At 40.9% G+C, this 20,156-nt stretch overlaps 3 protein-coding genes across 3 annotated transcripts; 2 read left to right on the top strand and 1 right to left on the bottom strand.

Annotated features, from left to right (window-relative positions):
* Positions 1 to 1,508: 1,508 nt before the first annotated feature.
* LOC126381236 (uncharacterized) lies at positions 1,509 to 4,872 on the top strand. The gene is made up of 6 exons (XM_050030739.1): positions 1,509 to 1,659; positions 2,269 to 2,471; positions 2,609 to 2,990; positions 3,435 to 3,617; positions 4,302 to 4,485; positions 4,740 to 4,872. The coding sequence occupies exons 1-6, from the start codon at positions 1,509 to 1,511 to the stop codon at positions 4,870 to 4,872; spliced, it is 1,236 nt and encodes a 411-aa protein (XP_049886696.1).
* A 735-nt stretch (positions 4,873 to 5,607) lies between these two features.
* LOC126382106 (dnaJ homolog subfamily C member 3) lies at positions 5,608 to 16,280 on the bottom strand. Its single transcript, XM_050031844.1, has 11 exons — positions 16,067 to 16,280; positions 15,889 to 15,999; positions 15,427 to 15,521; positions 15,103 to 15,207; positions 12,357 to 12,548; positions 11,698 to 11,823; positions 10,465 to 10,689; positions 10,158 to 10,275; positions 9,509 to 9,641; positions 7,812 to 7,941; positions 5,608 to 7,502 (listed from the first exon to the last, which is right to left on the bottom strand). Exons 1-11 carry the CDS (start codon positions 16,143 to 16,145, stop codon positions 7,353 to 7,355), a joined length of 1,464 nt encoding a protein of 487 aa, XP_049887801.1. The 5' UTR covers positions 16,146 to 16,280; the 3' UTR covers positions 5,608 to 7,352.
* A 1,286-nt stretch (positions 16,281 to 17,566) lies between these two features.
* On the top strand, positions 17,567 to 19,270 carry LOC126382165 (60S ribosomal protein L35a). Its single transcript, XM_050031946.1, has 4 exons — positions 17,567 to 17,590; positions 17,831 to 18,054; positions 18,373 to 18,603; positions 19,200 to 19,270. The coding sequence occupies exons 2-4, from the start codon at positions 17,833 to 17,835 to the stop codon at positions 19,221 to 19,223; spliced, it is 477 nt and encodes a 158-aa protein (XP_049887903.1). The 5' UTR covers positions 17,567 to 17,590; positions 17,831 to 17,832; the 3' UTR covers positions 19,224 to 19,270.
* The last annotated feature ends 886 nt before the right edge of the window (positions 19,271 to 20,156 follow it).

Raw genomic sequence — 20,156 nt, 5'->3', positions numbered from 1 at the left:
GTTTATACTTTCCAAATATCACGTGTATGCATTTCTGTTAAAATATTTGTTAATAATTACTTACATAATTTATACAAAATTATGTAAGGCGGGGCAGGGGCGGGTTTTTTGACGAGTGCAGTAAATAGCATTATTTTTGTTAATTATTTATTTTATAAAAAAATATTATTATTGATTTATACAATATTAGAATGCATTTTAATGAATTTTGTATAATTATTTATCGTTATTTAAATAATATCGTAATAGGTCTCTTCTACCTAGTTGCATGATAAAATTTCTCATGAATAGTTCACTTACTATTCGATAACGAATTATAGAAGATCTAATCATTGTCTTGTAAAGACGTAGCCATGCATTTTTAATCATGCAATGAAGTTTCCGACTGATAGAATATTATCGATTCGATGACTTTTGCGCCATAGAGCACACGCTCTCTCCCGTTGATGTATAACATTATTTCCATTCAGCTCGCTCGACGTTGTGGCAGTGCCCTAGTCGCGGGGTATCTGTAGTTCTCTCCACACGTCACGACCTCGGTGAGCTTCACGTGGTCAATACCTTATGGGATCAAATTTCCCTTAGCGCAATCTTTACATCTCCCAGCCCAACGTATCTGTTTCCTTGTGCTACTGTGCTACGCAAGACATGACGTTTCACAGCACCTTTCATAATATGATTAGTCAGATATCCGCATAATTTCTCGGTGAAATTGCAACAAACCAAAACCAGCTGCGTTACATAAACACAGACTCAGGACTGTGACTCAAAGGTAAATCCCTCGTGTATATATCAGAGTGCCTGCGCGTGGGCATCCTTGTTTACTACTACAACGTCGCTTTCACTGGTATTGTCGCTTGATAATCCAGTATCGATAGCAAACGATAGATTATGATAGCATAATATCGATACGATAACAGGAAGATACCTTACTATCATAAGTATCAAGTTAGAATAGAATAGAATAGGATATGATATGATCCAAAGTCCTATAAGCCTATCGATATTATGGCTTATTTCAATTAATAATATCGAAAGATAAACTATCGATGTTTCGTCAACACTAACTTTCACTGGGCGCCGCGTGCGCACGTCGTCATTACATCACCGCGGTTGTTACCCCCCGACCTGCGCACTGCCACAACGCCCAGCGAGCTGAATGGCAATCAGCTGTTCGTTTCTAAACAAAACATTCAACCAGGTCAAACGAACAATAATAGGATTTGCACGTACCTGTTTAATCATATATTATTGCTGATTATTTACATTACATAATTACGGATAGTTATGTAGTTAAGTAGGTAGGTATACCTGAATTGTGAATTCAGCTCTACAACTATTTGTTTGTTGAAAAGTTTTGCAATATAGATACCTAGAAATAGCAAAGAGTAACTTGCCTTGACTTGCTTACTTCAGAGTTGACATCAAACAGCAACAACAGCTTAATAAAAATTACACTTTACACCGAATAGTACTTTCACCCAACTGCATTATCTCCCGCCAGCAGAATGAAGCTCCCGCACTTAATATGGTGCCTGGCGCTGGTGTGCTGCGTCCGCGCCGACAACAGCACGGACACGTGCGAGCCCGACGAGGGCCCGTGGGGCGCCGCGCTCGTGGAGTGGGCCCTCTCGGCGCCCGCGCACAGCGACAGACAAGGTGAGGGCAATAGATTTTTGAGTATCCATGTCGGGGTAGGTAGAGCTACAAGTCAAAAACCCGCCGTATAAACCCGCAGCGGCTCCTGATATTCTTAATTGGGTTGAGTGGGTTATTACGTATCAGAAAGGTAACTTCAAGACTAAAAAAGGATTCAACCATTTGATAAGCATACAGCACCACGCTGCTTCATTGTGGGTTAGTAGAGGTGTCCAGTAGGGCTAATATGCGCAATGTGATAACAATTTATCACGGTAATTTTATCGATTCTGACGATATAATTATGTCGTTTTGTCGATTGGTGCTAATATGGGGACCCAAAAAGTCTTGAAGTTCTGTCAAAATACGAACTAAACCACGTGTCACGCATGTTAGGAAACAACAAACTTATCGATTTCGACATAAATTGTCGAATCTATCGATAATTTTATCACGCTGCGCATGTTACACCTGCTGATCAACTCGGTTGCCAATAGTTCCAAGCCGACTAAAGCTTCTTTTTCCTTGGTTTAAAGATGCACAATTACTCAAAGTACCAAACGGTAGGTACTTGAACTGCTTACCTTTATTGTTCACTTCTAAACTATGATTGCTGATGCTGATGTCCAGGTCGAGTGATGTCCCTGCCCCCGGCGCCGGGCTACTACGTGACGGACCGCGTGGACAGGCCGCCGCCGCCGCCGGGGCCCCCGCCCCTCAGCCCGGGGGGCCCCAAGGCTTACACTGAGTGGCAGCCGCCGCCGCCCGCGGGTTCGAAGGTCGTCAACCGCCCGCCACATAAAGAAAAACCGTTCAAACCCAGCCCTAGTTATGTAAGTGCAGTGTGACAATGACACTTATTGTCTAGATTCAATATTTAAGAATGATGTGCTGTAAAACTTCTTATTACGATGCACATTGCAGATTGTCAATCTATCATGTACAATTGATTTCCTACTTTTTAACACAGGCACCACCACCAAATCAACTCCCCCAGTCACAACCGCCATATCAACAGGGTTCCTACCAACCCCCATATCAACAACAACCTCACTACCAGCAACAACCACCCTACCAGCAACAACCACCCTACCAACAACAGCCCCCTTACCAACAACAACAACCACAACCACCCTATCAACAACACCCCCCCAACCCCCACCGCGGTCCAGGCCCCCTCCCGGCCGCAGACCGAGTAGACGAGCCCCCTCGCAAGCAGGTCACGGAGACGGACTTGCATTTACTCAGCGCCATCGAGAAGCTCGTGTATCGTGTGGATCTTATGGAAAAGCGGCTGAGGAAGCTCGAGGAGAACGTGCACTACTTGGTCGTCGGAGTCGAGCATAAACCTGGTAAATTAAATACCCACGTTTACTAGTAATTCCACTCATGGATGGTGATCAAAATGCTTTTTCCTCATGTAATCCGAGGAAAAATAAATAACACTTCACTTGCCGATAGACATCTAGTCTATCCAGAACTTACTTATCTGTTATCGTTACTGTTATTTCCAGACACTTATCCGACAGATACGCTGACAGGCAGCGTATCAGCAGCTGGGAAACTGTCCTAGTATCTAGTCCCTAAATCGCTTTATCGTGATCGAAATAAGTCAGTGTATTTTATCCGTCGTGTCTCATTTTTAGCGTGTCATTTTCTCTTGTTCCAACCTTTTGAAGGATTTTTATCCAAGCTTGCCTAGTAGATTACGATAGGTACTTTTCCAAGTGTCTCTACTATATTATGTATTGCTATTTCATTTCATGTCATGGTAACAATAATGTTCCTCCCCACAGAGCCGTGTGCGGGCAACTTCTCGCGTGTGGGCGACACGTGCTACCACTTCTCGTCGGAGGCGCTGGACTGGAAGAGCGCCAACCTGCGCTGCCGCAAGCTGCGGGCCAGCCTGCTGGAGCTGGAGGCCCACGACGAGCGCCGGCGCCTGCTGGCCGCCATGCTCGGGGACAAGCGGATACGAGGTGAGCTGGCCTGCGAGGGATGGGTTTCTCGTTTCGTTACAAATGTCCGCAATCAAGGTAGCAGATAAATAATTTGCGGTATCTACGCTAGAAATAATTAAAATACCTACTTATTTAACTCACAGCCAGTTTAGGTACTTATTGGGTTTGACGACTACTAATGGTTCATTGTGTAGCCCAGTCAACCAGCTTTCTATTAAATCACCATTACTGCATACAAACATATTATAATAAGTAGGCTTACCTAAGTAGGCTATGAGTTAAAAAATTCCCAATAAGTGTTTAATTTCAGTGCCATGGACCGTGAAAGCCGTCTACTTTTTGTTATGGTGTTTATTCTAGAATCATTGAGAACTATAGTAACTTATTGTACATCCAGGATTCAAACTAGTATAGTTTTTGTGTTCTAGCATGCATGCTTATAGTAACAGGACAGAAATCCTAGCCTGGTCCGGAACATATTGATATATATCTTCCTAGGTTACCACGCTGTATCTTTCTTTCTTTTGAAAATGTATCTCTTTTATACTTCTACTATCTGTTTTCTTTGTATGTTTCTTTTATCTGTTCTGTTGTGTACAAACAAATAAAATGCTGACAATAGCGGTTCTGCGCACGCTGCCCGCTAAGATGGAAAATGTATAGTTGGGGACTTTACCTAAAGTGTATGGATATATCCCCCAGGCCAGGACGTGTGGACGGGCGGGCTGAACCCGGGGCTGCTGTGGATCTGGTCGCACTCGGCGCGGCCCGTGCTCAGCAACTCCACGGCCGCTGCGGGCGGGCCTGCCGCCAACGGCACCATCGTGGGGGAGGGGCGCTGCCTCGCGCTCGTGCACGATCCCGCTGTTAACACTTACGTCTATAGGTAACTTTTGTGTTTGATTTGAAGAAATATTTAAATTATATCAGTCCGTAATACACGTTACCAATAGACACAAGAACAGCTTCCGATGATTGTTCCCTTACTTTTTTACCTTCTCACTCTTCATTAATGTATACATTTAAGTTCCATAAAGGAACTGGGATTATGAACCACGTGTTAACTTTTCTGTTTGGAAGTTTTATCTCAGTTAAGAAACATTCAAGTTGCATGAACGATCTTTATCCGTGTCCTTCCAGGGGCCAGGACTGCGCTCTGCGCCACCGCTACATCTGCGAGCAGGCGGAGGACAAGGCCGCGCTCAGCAACGAGGTGGCGCGGGCGGCCGAGGGGCGGGCGCGGGACGAGGGGGGCGGCCTCGCGCCTGTGTAGGCGGTTTCAATTGGAAGGAACTGATTTTTTGGCTAGACTTTTGTATAGTTCACATTCTATTCCGTTCCGAACATTGTTCTTAAATACTTTCTATAAATCCCAAATTTTCCGGTCTTTGATGAGTCTTCCAGACTTTGTAAAACAACCACAAATAACACGCGAAAAGTCGAATCACTCAGATTGTATAATGTACTCCTGTAATTAACTTTAATAATTAATTTTAACCGACAGAGGGATTGCGTCCTCTAACATGATGGACTAATGTTATGGGCGATAGGCTGATCCCTTATCACCATAAGGTTCATCATATCCATCTTAGGACTTCGTATCAACAGTGGCTGCAAGTTGTCTTTGATTACTTGTGGCTCTGCCCACCACATTTGGGATTACGGGCGTGAGTTTATGTATGTATGTAATTAATTTTAAGAAATCTGTTCATCATCATCATCTCGGTAGCGTTATTCCATTTTTCACAGGGTCCGCTTACCTAACCTGAAGGTTTGACCGGTGAAGTTTTAAACAGAAGCGACTGCCTGTCTGACCTTCTAACCCGCGAGGGGAAACCAGCCCAATACATACAAAAAGCCTAAAAAGAAAGAATTCAATAGTTAAGAAATCTGTTCATACCTATATAAAACTTTTCTAACTTTTAAAATAAATGTGAGTAATAAACTAGCTAAGACTGAACCAGGAGGTAAAGAGAAGAATGTTGTAAATAATGAAACCAAAAATAAATTATTTGTCGTAATGCCTTATATATTCTAAAATATTTACAAAGTTATAAGAATCACAACAAAATAACTTATTAAAAATAAATTATTATTTATTTCTCGCCGGGACGCGTTCTTGATTGACAGGATATAAATAAAATATGGCGGTAGAGAGGCGTTGACGTGCGCATCCGCGGCGAACGCAGTCGCTGCAGCGCAGTGGACGCGCCACGGCGACGCAGCTGCTCTGCTTTACATTCACGAATCTATGCAGCTGTGTGTTTTTTAACTCAGATTTTATTAGTAGCAAAACTTTAAATCCTGTCGCGACTGTGTGCTGCCTCCACTGCACTGGTGCTACAAAAGTAAAACTACTGACAAAGAAGTCAACTGTTTTAAGTCAAAGCCTGCTCCAGTGAAACTAAACGAAGGCGTCGAGCGAAACTCGAAGCGTTTCGACAACAATAATTTAAATTTAAGATATTAAATTATTCTAGAATGACGCCGTGTGCGACGAACAGACGAGTTTCGCTCGAGGGAGACCTTTGTATGCGTTGGAATATATTGGATCGTATTGTAATACATATTATAACGATAGGTACGTTTCTGATGATCACCCACAATGTTTGAAATGCATATAATCACACAATTTTCCAACGCAACAAAGACATGTATTTAATATTTATACAATTTTGTAAGGAAAAGTTAGATTTACAAGCAGTATCGATTTGCTGCTTCCTATAACAGATAAAAAACACATGTAAACTGATTCTTAAATAGACATTTTGTTAATAGACTAGTTGAGGATAGGCTTTTAGACGACGAAATAAAATATTTTACACTCGAGAAAATTGTTTCAGTCCTTATAAATTTCGGCAAAATGATTCGAATTACAAATATATAACTATACATACAAATGCAAATCTTATATAGACATTTGTACTCAAGGCAACATGAATCGGTTGATATTATTATGAAGTATTAGTGACAAACAAACACTGCAAGCCGATTCTCGTGTTAGCAACTTTAGAGATCAACGGGACAACACTATAAGGACTCCGCTATCTGTACACAAACATGATTCTACAATGTGGAATTATATTACTTTGTATAAAACTGTATCAACAAGGTTTGTATTTACATCTCGGTGGACTTTACATAGACTACATTCAATAATTACATTATTTATTGCTCAAGTGTCATTGGAAGCTTTGTCTGACGATACAGTATGATATGATAAGGCAAATGATCTATAATTATTTAGTATTGGATGGATACTACAGATAGATAACCTTTGTACAACAGTTCTATATCTCTTCATCGCAAACTTTGTTTTTCGTTCTGTTACTGATCCGTAGATGTTAATAAGAACTGTATGTTGGTGGATGATATAGATGACGTCGGAAGTACCATTGTATGATATAAAACTAGACATATACCGCGTTTGAGGTTAAAAACTTGTCGACGTGTCTATTTATTATCTGTAGTATGGTAGATTTATTTATACCACCGCGATAGTTCTTTATTCATAAAACAATAAAATTATAAAAAAAAAACAACGTTTGATCAAAAAATAATCACCAAGATAAAACATAATTTTAACATGACCAAGCACAGCTGCTATAGCTGACGTCCAGATCCCAAAGGTCGTACTATTATGAATGTAAGTTCAATAACCCGTGGTCAACATCCTTGTAAGTGTTAACGTATACAAATGTTGTAACCTCAAAGTCGGTACGTTGCCCCGCGCTACCCCGCCGGCGTGGCGGCCTAGTTGAAGTGGAACTTGAACTGGAAGGGGCTGCCGTGCTGGAAGTGGTGGAAGGGGTTGTGGAAGGGGTCCCCGCCGCGGGCCGCCTCGGGGTCCAGCGGGTCCACGCCCTGGTCGAACTGGGCGCGCTTCTCGGGGTCCGTCAGCACCTGCGGCGCCACACCGTGCACATTACTAGTAGCTCTCTGCGGGACTACTTCTCACGTATCCACGTCTGTCATTGGCTGGACAAGAAAATTGACACGGGCAGATCGAAACCCAGAGACAGACAGTGTTACCAGAGTACTTGGCCGAGATGTACTCTGTACAATTATTGCAATAACGCATCCGTGGACGGGTCGCCGGTATAATATCGTGGATACGTCCTCCACCTCCCTCCGGACGAAGGGAGGTCTGCGCGAAGCAGTGGGACACATTATATAAGCTGATTATTGCATTGTTCATGTGACGTGTGTTACCTCCTTGGCGGCGGCCACGTCGATGAACTTCTTCTCGGCGACCTTCTTCTCGTCGCCGTGGTACTGGTCGGGGTGCCACTTCTGCGCCGCCTTGCGGTACGCCTTCACGATCTCCTGCTTGCTGGCGGTCCTGCCGGTCGCACACACCACACACGACCTATTACTACTAGCTCACACGTCACTTAATACATCTATCTAAATATTTGTATACCATTTAAAAGAAGAAATGTGGTAAACTTATTTTTTTAATAGATATAAGACCCATTGTGTAGTGGTTGAGCTTTGGGTACATGGGTGGGGACATATCACAAAAATTACTTTGTTATCCCCAGTTTGCTTAGAACATTACAGACAGATCATCCGATTGTCCGAAAGTAAGATGATCCATGCTTCGGAAAAGACAATAAGCTATTATATTCAACTAGCTTTTGCCCGCGACTTCGTCCGCGTGGCGTGTTATAAAAGAGAGATCTTTGTGTGTGTGGGAGTGCATATCAAATTTCAAGCGTCTAACTTAAGCGGTTTAGATTTTTCATACAAAAGGATTTTCCCGCTAATTCCTATTCCCGTGGGAATTCCAGGAATTCGTTTCTTAGTGCACCTCTACGGTACCTAAGCTACGCCCCTTCCAAATTTCAAGTGCCTACGTTTAGCCGTTTAGGCTGTGCGTTGATATGTCAGTCAGTCAGTTTCTCCTTTTATATATTTAGACAACCAATAACAAAACACCATGGCTTACGCTTCTATCCGGTAAATTATAATTCTACACTTCATGTTGTTGATTACATCGATTTATTTCCAATACGCCGCACATTACTATAATTCTACACTTAATTTCATTAACGCGTCGTTTCATATCTGATACGCCATACGTTGCTATAGCTCATAAACTTTACGACGAGGTTTATAAAGCGTGTAAAGTTTAAATAAAGCACATTAACTATTTCAAAATATTTCTTATCGTTTTGTTTTTAAAACCGTTTGATGGCTTTCATCTGTTATTACATCTACTGACTTGCGTCAATAGGTTTCAGTAGTTCGAGTTATGAAACATGTCCTTATCTTGTAATAAATAAGGCGGATAAGGTTTGAACCCGAAACCCACTAGACGGTTCCCCATCCTATAAATGCTCACGTGGCGTGACCTCGTAGACCGAATTTAATTAACGATCGCCACTAGGTTACTGATTGGTGATTTACATCGAACATCTCCCGCAACCTGCAGTGTAGCAACATTGTACAGTATGTTGCTGGCAACACAGGCATAAAATATCTATTAATATTTTTGCATATGGCAATTACAATCAAGATTGAATGGCTGCCTCCCGCTATTATATTATTTAAAGTATAAATAAACAGTGATACAGAACAAACTAGTGTTTGAACTTTGTTGGAAGAACCACCGTCTTCTCACCATTATCAATACTATACTACAGACCATTAAGAGATCTGAGCACAGAACTCCTGATTGATTGAGTAGTATACATATATAGGTCAGGGCCTATTTAGATCTGTCGCAGTTTGAATGTGTTTTCGTACGACTTCGACTCGTATTAACACTGGTCTATGACAGTTAACTGATACGCGCTCCCATAGTACTTAGAAAGTGGGCACAGTGCGCACGCGCACGTGTCGAATTCCTACGAAAACGCATAATTGTGCCGGCCTCGTGGCACGAGGTGGGCGCAGGGCGGTACCTCTTGACCCCGAGTATCTTGTAGTAGTCCCTCTGCTCGGACTGTTTCTGCAGCTTCTGCGCGCGGCTGATGCCCTCCTTCGCCCTCTGGAGTCCCTCCTCCAGTTCTAGCGCCTCCTTATACGATTGAATGGCTGCAAACATTACGGATAATTTTGTCAAGTGTGCTGATTAGAAACATTGACAACTAAATCAGAAGTCCCTGGTTCGATTTCCAATCGGCTCAAAGTAGGCAACAAACCTTTCTAAATATCGTTAGGTGCGGTTTTTACAACAATTTTTTTATAAATCGCCTTAATTCCATACGCTATCACACCGATACGTTACAGCCCCAGCCAGCAGGGAGACGTTTACAGTTTGCGTGTGTGAAGTTGATAACAGATTAAAGAGAAGGCGAATTTTATAATGAAATAATGGAGAACTCTACACCGACAAGAGCGTGGCTCTTCAATCAGTGATGATGACCACATACGGGACACTTCATGTAAAAGTCTCTTTCTTATTATGTGCCGCCTAATGAGCGCGCTCCCCTTACTCCTTGTGGCAGTGTACGTATATAGTATTACTGTTTACTGTATGTCAGCGTGGGGGACCCAACTTGTTCCGCCATATCCAACAGATGGCGCTAATGTCCCCCCCCCCGCACCCACCGTCGTCATACATGTCCAGCCCCGCCAGCGCGTCCCCGCGGTCACACAGCACACGCGCGTCCCGCTGCAGCGCCAGCGCGGAGTTGCACTGCGACAGCGCCTCCGTGTACAGCTCCTCCTGCCGGACCGAAACGGACGCTTATTGTACACAAAATTCATAATTCTTCCACTCATTGCTTGTTGGCACTCGCTTCTTTCGAGTGCCAACAACCGAACCAGTCACATCTTACGGTTAAGTGACCGGATCCTCTGAGAAACGGGATAACGCTAGGAAGACGACGAAACAAACTTTTCAGTAACCGCATACCTTAACGGAGCAGCTACACAGCCACTTCCGCGCCTCGAACACGACCAACGTGACCTCGTCTTCGATCTTCAGCACCTTGCCCGCACTCTCGAGGCAGCCCTTGAAGTCCCGCGCCTCACTCTTCTCCTCACACTCCAGTAACAACTTGTCCACCTTCTTCACCTTCTTGTAGAACGGGAAGCATTGCTTGTGTTCCGGGTCTAGTTTTAAACATTCACGAATTTCCTGAGAAGAAAATAGATTGTTATAGGTTTTTGTAACTTAAATAATTACAAATTATTTTCACATTACATAAACTGCCTACATACGTCCCACTGCTGAGCACAGGCCTCCCTTCAATCAACCGGAGGGGGTATGGAACATACTCCACCACGCTGCTCCACTGCGGGTTGGTAGATTTTCACATTAACTCACTCTTACTTCAACTCTTAACTTATTGTGTATCTATCTCGAATTCACGTCAGATATTTTTTCGATTTAAATTTTCTCTTTACAATAACTTATTTCTGAAATACACAAAGGCTAGAGGAAATATACAGATGCAATGGCATATTTTCATTTAAATTCGTAGCATACATTAGTCCGACAAGGCGTCATTTAAATTATCATAATATACCACGTGACTAAACACACCGCACACAACAAATACTGCGTGTTGTTTACGTCTACATTACACCTCCAGCGGCAGAAAAGCGGGCACGGAAATAAAGCGTAAACACTCACTGCCACCGACAACATCGTGAGAGCTGAATGTACACATGGGTTCGAATAAAAACATAAATTTTTTACAACACCTACTACTGGATCTGCCTACTCCACTCCAATCTCATCAGTCATCTCGTGATCATCGCACTTGCAACAGTGTCGAAATATCGGGAGTCTCATATCCCCATTTAAACGCGGTAAGAACCCGTTATTATGTGCTTTAATTACACTACAGTATGTATTCGTTATTGTGAACCATGACAACCCTGTCATGGCTTTTGCCTTTGGCGGCTCAATAGTAACTCTGACTTCAGGGTTGATGACGTCGGTCATTGCTCTCAAAACTGATACGAGAGAAGATATCAAAAGTGATTGTAAGATGACGTCTGTCATACTGTATTAAAGTCGTAGGACCAAATGTCCTTTTAAAATTTCAACCTCATTGTTTAAGTATTGTGTCTAGAAATCTCGGCCTTAGGAGGTTAAAGGTTAAATCAAATGCGCACGTGTGTGTAGTGTGTCCCGTACCTTGAGCGCGTCGCTGACATGTCCCAGCTGATACAGCAGCACCGCCAGGCGGTAGTACCCCTCGGTGGAGTCCTGCTGCAGCCGGTTCACCGACCGCAGGTCCGCCACCGCAGAGAACAGGTCGTTCTATGGGGAATAAACACCGTTACATCATACATATTATTATTATTGCGTATGGCAGACAAAAATAGAATATCCTGCGTGGATCACATATCCAGCTTAAGCTCCTCTAACCAAGGATATGCCACTTGGGAACCAGTGCAGAGGGCGCTCGTTCACTATGTGAGATAAGAGTTTGATCCGGGTGACCACATTCACAGTGTGGCGACTCCTTTAAGCCCCATTTATGTAGGTGACGGTTCGACTTTCCATGGTTGGTCCTACACCGGTTATATCAATGTACATTTGAAAGGTAAGGATATTATGAATCATGAGCAATGAACGACCTTGGTGTCATATGATCCCATTTTATAGTGCAGAATTATTATTTTTTATAAAGCATTATTTGCTTGTATTCTAAGAAAGAAGCAAATAAACCGGCATAAATCTTGGGCACCAATCTTTACTAGAGAAGTAATTGCACTTTTATATCTTAAGGTGGTGGTGGTGGTGTCAACATTTTGGAGCTTAGTATTTGTCCATCAATTGTGCAAGCTCACCAGCGCGGTGTAGCTCTCGGCCCGCAGCTGCCGCAGCGGCGCGGCCCAGGGCGACACCTCCAGCAGCCTGGTGGCGAGGTCGGCGGCGGCGCGGAAGTCCCCGCCGCGGTAGTACGCCTGCGCCAGCCGCATGTCCTCTGCGTACTCGTCGCAGCGGTGGTAGTGTTCCAGCGCCTCCGGGTTTTCTTCCGCCTGAAAAAACATTGAACATTTACAATGTTGTTTAAATCGTATTACAGGTTCGAATTAGGGTTTCGTTTTTTCTCCCAAATTTAAGGGGATTCCCAGGAAATCCGGTGAATTCCGGGAATATCGGGAGTTGCCAGGAAACGTGCCAAAAGCAGCTATATTAGCCAATCCACCCAGTCCGATTCCGATGCATCAACGGCACCGGCAGGCGCATCGAGATCGGGAAAATCGACGCTATTAGACTCGCAATTTTTTTATGTTTAACTCTTTGCAAATCATTCGCGTAGGTAGGTATTTTATTTGCTTGTCTTATAGGTTATAATAACATAGCATTACTATTTAAAACTATCGATCTTAGAAAGACAAATATTAGGGGTGACGCCTAGTGGCTGTACCCGCCGCGTTAGGCAATATGAGCGTGAGTTATTGTACATTATGAAAATTACACATCTTTTATAATATACATTTTCATAATGTATATAATAGATAACTAGCAGAAAGCTCGGCGAATAGTGGATACTTAAAACATCTTACATTGAATGTACCTCGTAGACCTCAACTACCCCGATAACCAGAATATAATCGTAGTTCTGATATGTAATTTAGATAATTATTAAAAATTACGACATTAAAACGCAATATCAATTAGAGAAACTACCCGTCATTACCAGAGAGATTGTGGGCAAGCTTTATCACAGAGAATGTTTAATGTTCTACCGTCCAAACATTACCTACATGATTACATGAACACAGGGGACACGTCAGCGACACACACTGTCGTGTCTATGTGTGCGTGTGTGTATTGATTGCCCAATCACACACTGATGAAACACATGTAACTCTTGCAAATGAAATAACATTTCGAAAACTTGACTTGTTAATTTTGAAATACATAATGTGCAATGTGCATTTGTGATAAGAGAAATTAACGCAATTTCTACAATGTCACTTATTGTTTATTATGGATAAAAGGTTTATATTTCTTTAGTTTTAATAACTTATTATTAATAAGTATTTATTTTGTTAAACATAATTTAAAGATATAGGTAACCTACTAGATATAAAATATAAGATGAGATTATAATGAAGTTCATTTAATATTAGTATCATAAATTATGATGAAAAAAGACCCATTGAGATAATTCTACTAGGTTGGTAATGATAATGCTCATTATAATTATATTAACTCTACAATTATAATTATTCATACATAACTGTTAAAATAACTGTCTATGCCTTCTAGCCACACAGCCAATGTCATTTGTAGCTATGAAACAAAGTAATATAAAAAACTGTTCTTACCATTGGGGATGTCATAGGTAATGTGCATACTAGTTAGCATTTAACATGTCTAGTCCATTAGCAACTTGATAAGCAGGCCACATAACTATTTAGCTTTTATTGCTATTTAATAGTAAAGTATAGTGTTTATAGTGTTTGTTTTAGTGTGTTGTGTATAGTGTTTAGTATAATTGAAAATAATTGAATTTTTACATTCATAATCATAATCATAATCATCATTTATTGGTAAAAATATTACACGTCAATATAAAAAATAAAAAAATTCTTAGTAATTAGGTAACTTATACCTATAGTTACATAGTTCAAACCATTTTAAAGAAACATTAAAAAAATAAATGAACTACTTACTTAAATACAATTATTATATATATTACTTTTTAAAATTAACAAACTCATCGTACGAGTAAAATGTGTGCTCGATAAGCCATCGCTTGAGTCTGCATTTAAAGCAACTGAGGGAGGGGGCCGACGTGACATCCACTGGGAGCTTATTGTACACAGTCGGACCCATCACCCTAGTGAGCTTTGACGACTTTGTTAGTCTATGTTGCTCAGGCAACAGCTGAGTCACGTTCCGCAGGTTACGGCTGTGTATGTCCATCGGTCTCGTATAGGTGGAGATATTAGAGAAGACAAACACGGCTACCTGAAATATCACTATAGAAGGCAAGGTAAGGATTCCAAGAGCCTTAAAGTGAGGCCTTGCAGACTCATCCTGCGCCACATGCACTAATGCCCTTACAGCTCGCTTCTGCTTGCGGAAGGCGAACTCCCAGTCGGCGGCTCGCCCCCACAGCTCAGCGCCATATTGCAGTAGCGAGTGAACTGTTGCGAAGTACGCGGTTCGCGCCACCTCTCTTGACACTATTCGTGCCAGTCGTCGCAACGCAAAGCACGCTCCTCCCAGTCTCTCGCACAGAGTGTCAATATGCGCAGACCACGTAAGACAACGATCTATACGGAAGCCAAGGAAGGTCGTCACGTCAACCTGCTCCAATTGCAGCCCATCCACGAGAACTGTCATGCGAGGGGGTAATTTACCCCCGAGATGGAAGTGCATAAAGTGGCTCTTGCTCAAATTGAGTGCCAAACCATTGCATATAAACCATTATTTATTGCTCTTTTTTGTAACACTTCTATAATAAAATTTTATAGACAATAAATAGTAAGTGAACTAGAAAATAGATGATTTTTGATTAGCTTCATCCCAATGAATAATAGTGATTATAGAATGTAACAAATGTTCAGTACTCACTATTTCTAAATAGTCCTTCTTAGCATCATCATACTGAGCCAACTTGAGGTACACATTGGCACGATGTAGCCTCGCTGCACTGAAGTCTGATTTCATCTCTAACACCTGAAAAACAAAGTTTATTTTACATATCTATTTTGTAATAATACCAATAATAAAAAGAAAAATAGAGAACTGAATTGCTTAAGTTATATAGTACATATAACATTGTGGCAAAATATCTTCTCTGTCACCATCTCATATAAAGAAATATATAATTGTACTAAAAATATACCTTTGTATTGGTTTACAGTTTTATTAGAAAATCATGAAACATAAACTTACCTTACTAAAGTCTTGTAAAGCAAATTTTGCTTTTCCGAGGGCATAGTATACTGTACCACGCTTGAAATATGTGAGGTAGTTGTTTGGGTCGCCCTCTGTCAAAAACATCATTAGATACTATTGAGAAAACATTGGCAAACCTTATATCAAAATTATTATTTGTACTTGATGCTAGTACTGAGTAATCCCTGTTCCTTTAACATTTTACAGCCTTGGCAAAGCGATTTAAATAAAACTATTATAACTAAACTTTAATATAAAATGGTCCAAAGATAAAGCCATAAAGATCTTAGATAAGATAGACCTTTCTTTCTTTAAGGAATTCATGAATGAACTTCAAAACGGTTGACCTCTAGTTTTTGTGAGTGTGGTTTGGAGGTGATATAAAGTGGAGCAGGCGGCGGGACCTTGACCTAGCGCTGGTGGTGTCTTGGCGCGGCCTACATGCAGCAGGATACTCACCCACGGCTGCGTGGTAGTGCGTCAGGGCGTCAGAGAGCTGCCCCCGCGCCAGGAAGTCGCGTCCCAGCTCCAGGTGGCGGTTTACCTCGCTCTGCGACGCGCATTCTGAAACTGTACCACTTCATCAGCACCATAAATACACTAAAAATATCCAAAATACTAGCGGTCGCACACTTACAATCTAATACTACTTCTAGCACTAATAAAACAAGGCATGGCGTGACTTTGTTCCAGTTGATATTCACTAGGTAGTCCATTATAATTATAATAATTTAATTACTGCAGTCTTTAACGTATAATATTTATCAATATCTTCAATACAAACTAATTTATTTGACAGAGCCACAATCCATTTTTCCTTCGTCTCTTTTCGTGAAATTTCGTGGTTTTCTCTGATTGGTCCAAATCAGACAGCGAACTAGATAATTGCCATATGGAAAACCATTTTTTTTATTTTCTATAGCTTAAAATATTTAATATTGTGAAAAATATATTATTATTATATTTTATAAACAGTCAAAGATATTTTTAAGTTTGGATACCTAGTTATATATACTGATATTCATCATAATTTGAAAAATTATAAATGAAACTAATTTCTGAACGAAGAGGAAAATCAATGTTGCCATTTTTTCTATTTACTTTATTTAAGGCAAAACTGGTTAAAGTTTAATAGTAATATCCTTTTGCTAATAAAATATTGATTAAAAAGAGCTGTTATCAAAAAGTATTTAAAAGTCCGAATAGATTAACCTACTTGACTTTTTGGAGGTTTCCAAATTCTACGACAACGGTATCTGAGGAAGAGTGCTCACAACCGAACCATTCTTGACTCAATGCATTGGATTGCATTGTTATGTATGTTGACCTAAGACCAAGTATAGAATATCTATACAAGAATATCTATACAAGGTCTTTGATGTTGACACATTGACATAATTATTTTAAAAAAGCTGGTCATCGAAGCCGGTTATTTACACCGAAGGTTTCTAAGGTTGTGACTTTTCCTTTTAAAAACTATTGTTTCCATACATCGATATAGATCGCCATTAGTTTACCAACTGTAAGTTTGTAATCCCAAAAACATTTTTTTTGTGATGGCCTAGCAAATTAACTGATTTTTTTCCTTTTACTTGTTCTGTAAGGTAAGATCTTCCTTCTTATCAAATTTCATGATTCTAGGGCTATGGAAAGTATTCCATTGATATTGATTATTATTATCTTTGGATTATGTTGATTCAGAAGCTTGATTTATATAAAGGTTCAGGGGACCGCTGACATAAGTTAGATGTTAATTTAAAGTTGATACCTCCATGTCTTCCTGAGAAATGGCCTTGACAGACAGACATACCTACGGACGGAAAACAAAGTAATCCTTTTAGGGTTCCATTCTTTATTTTTAGACTTGGAACACTAATAACCAATAGCAGTTTACTTAGTTCTACAGTTGCAAGTAATAAAATAAAATAAGGAAGAACGACCATTATGCAAAAATATACATGTAAATTCAACATTTTTAGAATAAACAGTTACGTTTGTATTTCATTGAAAGGCACTATATTATAGAATTTCATACAATAAAAAGACTCATTACTCTCCTCGCGTCACGCTGTCGGGTAAAAGGGAAAATAATTTGGGGTTTTTGTTAAGTGTAGTTTAAAAACTGGCAACACCGTCCCGTTCTTTCATTTTCAAGTTTCCGGTTAGTGTGCCAAAATTTTCTATTTTTCTTAAATTATTTATAATTATTAGTAAAATAAGTGCAATTTTGTGTTGTGAATAGGTATTTTTAACCCCCTGTGCTTTCAAAATCATTAGATTGGTGGTTCCCATCTAGATAATTTAAGATTAGTTTTGTATTGGATGTCAACATAACCTTTTTCTAAGTTGTACAGTGGCAGTGTTCGTGAGTTTTTGTATTTACTTGTGAGTGATGTTTTAGGAATGGCTGACGCACCGTCGACAGCTCCTAAGGCCAAGGCGCCTAAAACCAAGGCCCCCAAAGAGAAGGCCCCGAAGGCTGCGCCCGCAGCACCCGCGGAGCCTGCTAAGGTGCCCCGTAAGGTGTCATCGAAGCCCCGGCACGGTCGCCTCTACGCCAAGGCTGTATTCACAGGCTACAAACGTGGTTTGCGCAACCAGCACGAAAACACAGCTCTCCTCAAGGTAAGATTTGAGGTTATGTTTCTTGTACTGCGGTTATCCTGGGGAACATTGTACTTTACTACTCCCTGCCGGTCCTCCTGGATGAATTCAAAGTTATTTAACTCTTTTTCTAAACGTCTATTGAGTGTTTGTTGTTAGGCTAAAAAGTATAAATATAACATTTGATGTACATTATTATTTTAATGAAATAAAATGATGCCTAAGACATTTGAAACCTGAACCATTGTGTGGACAAAATTCTAACTGATTTCTGTAATGAACCTCTCAATATCCAACATAAAGTTGTAAAATACTGATCATGTGCCATGGCAATTTCAGGTTGAGGGTGCTAAGGACAGGCAAGATGCGTTATTCTACGCTGGCAAGCGATGCGTGTTCGTGTACCGTGCGAAGAAGAGGACGCCCATCGCCGGCGGACCCCGTGGCAAGAAGACCAAGCTGCGTGCGATCTGGGGCAAGGTGACCCGTACTCATGGCAACTCTGGCAGTGTGCGCGCTCGCTTCAAGTCCAACCTGCCCGCTCAAGCCATGGGACACAGGATACGAGTGGTGGGTTATGTTACATTTGCTACTTTGTAAATCACTTCTTCAATCTTCATTGAGTAAAGATTACCCTACCTTACAAGCTAAAGGGTCTTGGCCATCCAGGTGTGACAGTATTGTTATCTCAAAAGTTAATGATTTGCAATAAGTTTATAATACAAAAATCATTTGGACTTGTGATAATTTTGTATAATACAAAAATCATGAGCAACAGTCATTTACCTACTTTAGAATGCTGTCACACTAACATATTTGAAATTCAGTGAGGCTTTTTTGTGACATGATACCAAAGTGCATACATATTAATAAGTGTGATTTGTTGTGTCCGTATGTACTTAACATCAAGTAAGACAGATGTTGGTGAAGTAAGCTTGAATCTTGAATAAATAAAATAATAATGGTAGACTTGTATAAAAGTAAACTTTTCTACATTTCATGTAGCTGCTACAAATTATAATTATAAAATTTTGTATTCTAAATGATGCCTAAGACATTTGAAACCTGAACTAAATGTGGACAATATTTTTACTGATAGTTATTTGTGAGTAATGTGTTGTTCTCTTGTACTGAGCATTTCTGATGATTGTTCTTGTTTGTTGCAGATGCTGTATCCTTCCAGGATCTAAGAACCTCCTGTTATTTGTAAGCCTAAAATAAAAACCCAAAAAAATTACATCCAGTTGTTATTATTTTACACACCACATGGGTATTTTGGGAGATGTCAATCCTAATTTCCTTGCTAAAGTGACCAGAAATAATAAATAAGTTTGTAATTAGGTAGGTAGGGGCCACAAGGGGTAAGGTTTGTTGGGCAGGCGGGTATAGTGTGACTGAAATAATTCTATTGCACTTACATCTAGGGTTTGGCTTAGATTATAATAATCCTTATAGTAATCATACAAAACCATCATCAGCCCATTAAAACGTCCCCACTGCTGGGGCACGAGCCTTGCCTTTGAATGGATAGGGAGATCGGGCCTTAAACCATCAAGCGGGCCCAGTGCGGATAGATGGTTATTAACGACTGCTAATGCAGCCGGAACCAACGGCTTAACGTGCCTTCCGAAGCACGGAGGAGCTCGAGATGTAAACTTTTTTTTGTGGTCACCCATCCTATGACCGGCCTTTGCGAACGTTGCTTAACTTCAACAATCGCAGACCGAGTGCGTTTACCGCTGCGCCACCGAGCTCCCCTAATCCCTTCACCGAGCTCCCTTCATACAAAACAATGACTAAAAATATTACCAGATTTAAAATGTCCGCGCCACTAAAGTCCTGCGGCCGCAGCGCTAGTGTCGGGTATTATGACTTTTCAATTAGGTCGTTCCACTAAAAACGACTTTATTCGTGGTGCGGACTAAATTTTTTAATCTTCAGTCATTGTTCCTCTTATTACTCGTGGTCCACCTCGAAGGCCCCCAGGTGAACCACGGGGATTTTTTTTTTATAATAAGGACGAGAATGTTTAGCTCACAGGGACACCACTCTACCAGTTGCGGAAGAACGATTATTTCGTAAAACAAATCGATTAGAAATATAAAAAAATTGGACTAAAACTC

This window comes from Pectinophora gossypiella, chromosome 3 (genome assembly GCF_024362695.1).
Source record: "Pectinophora gossypiella chromosome 3, ilPecGoss1.1, whole genome shotgun sequence".
In the NCBI taxonomy this organism is placed as follows: domain Eukaryota; kingdom Metazoa; phylum Arthropoda; class Insecta; order Lepidoptera; family Gelechiidae; genus Pectinophora; species Pectinophora gossypiella.
This window is presented reverse-complemented; position numbering and strand designations above follow the sequence as displayed.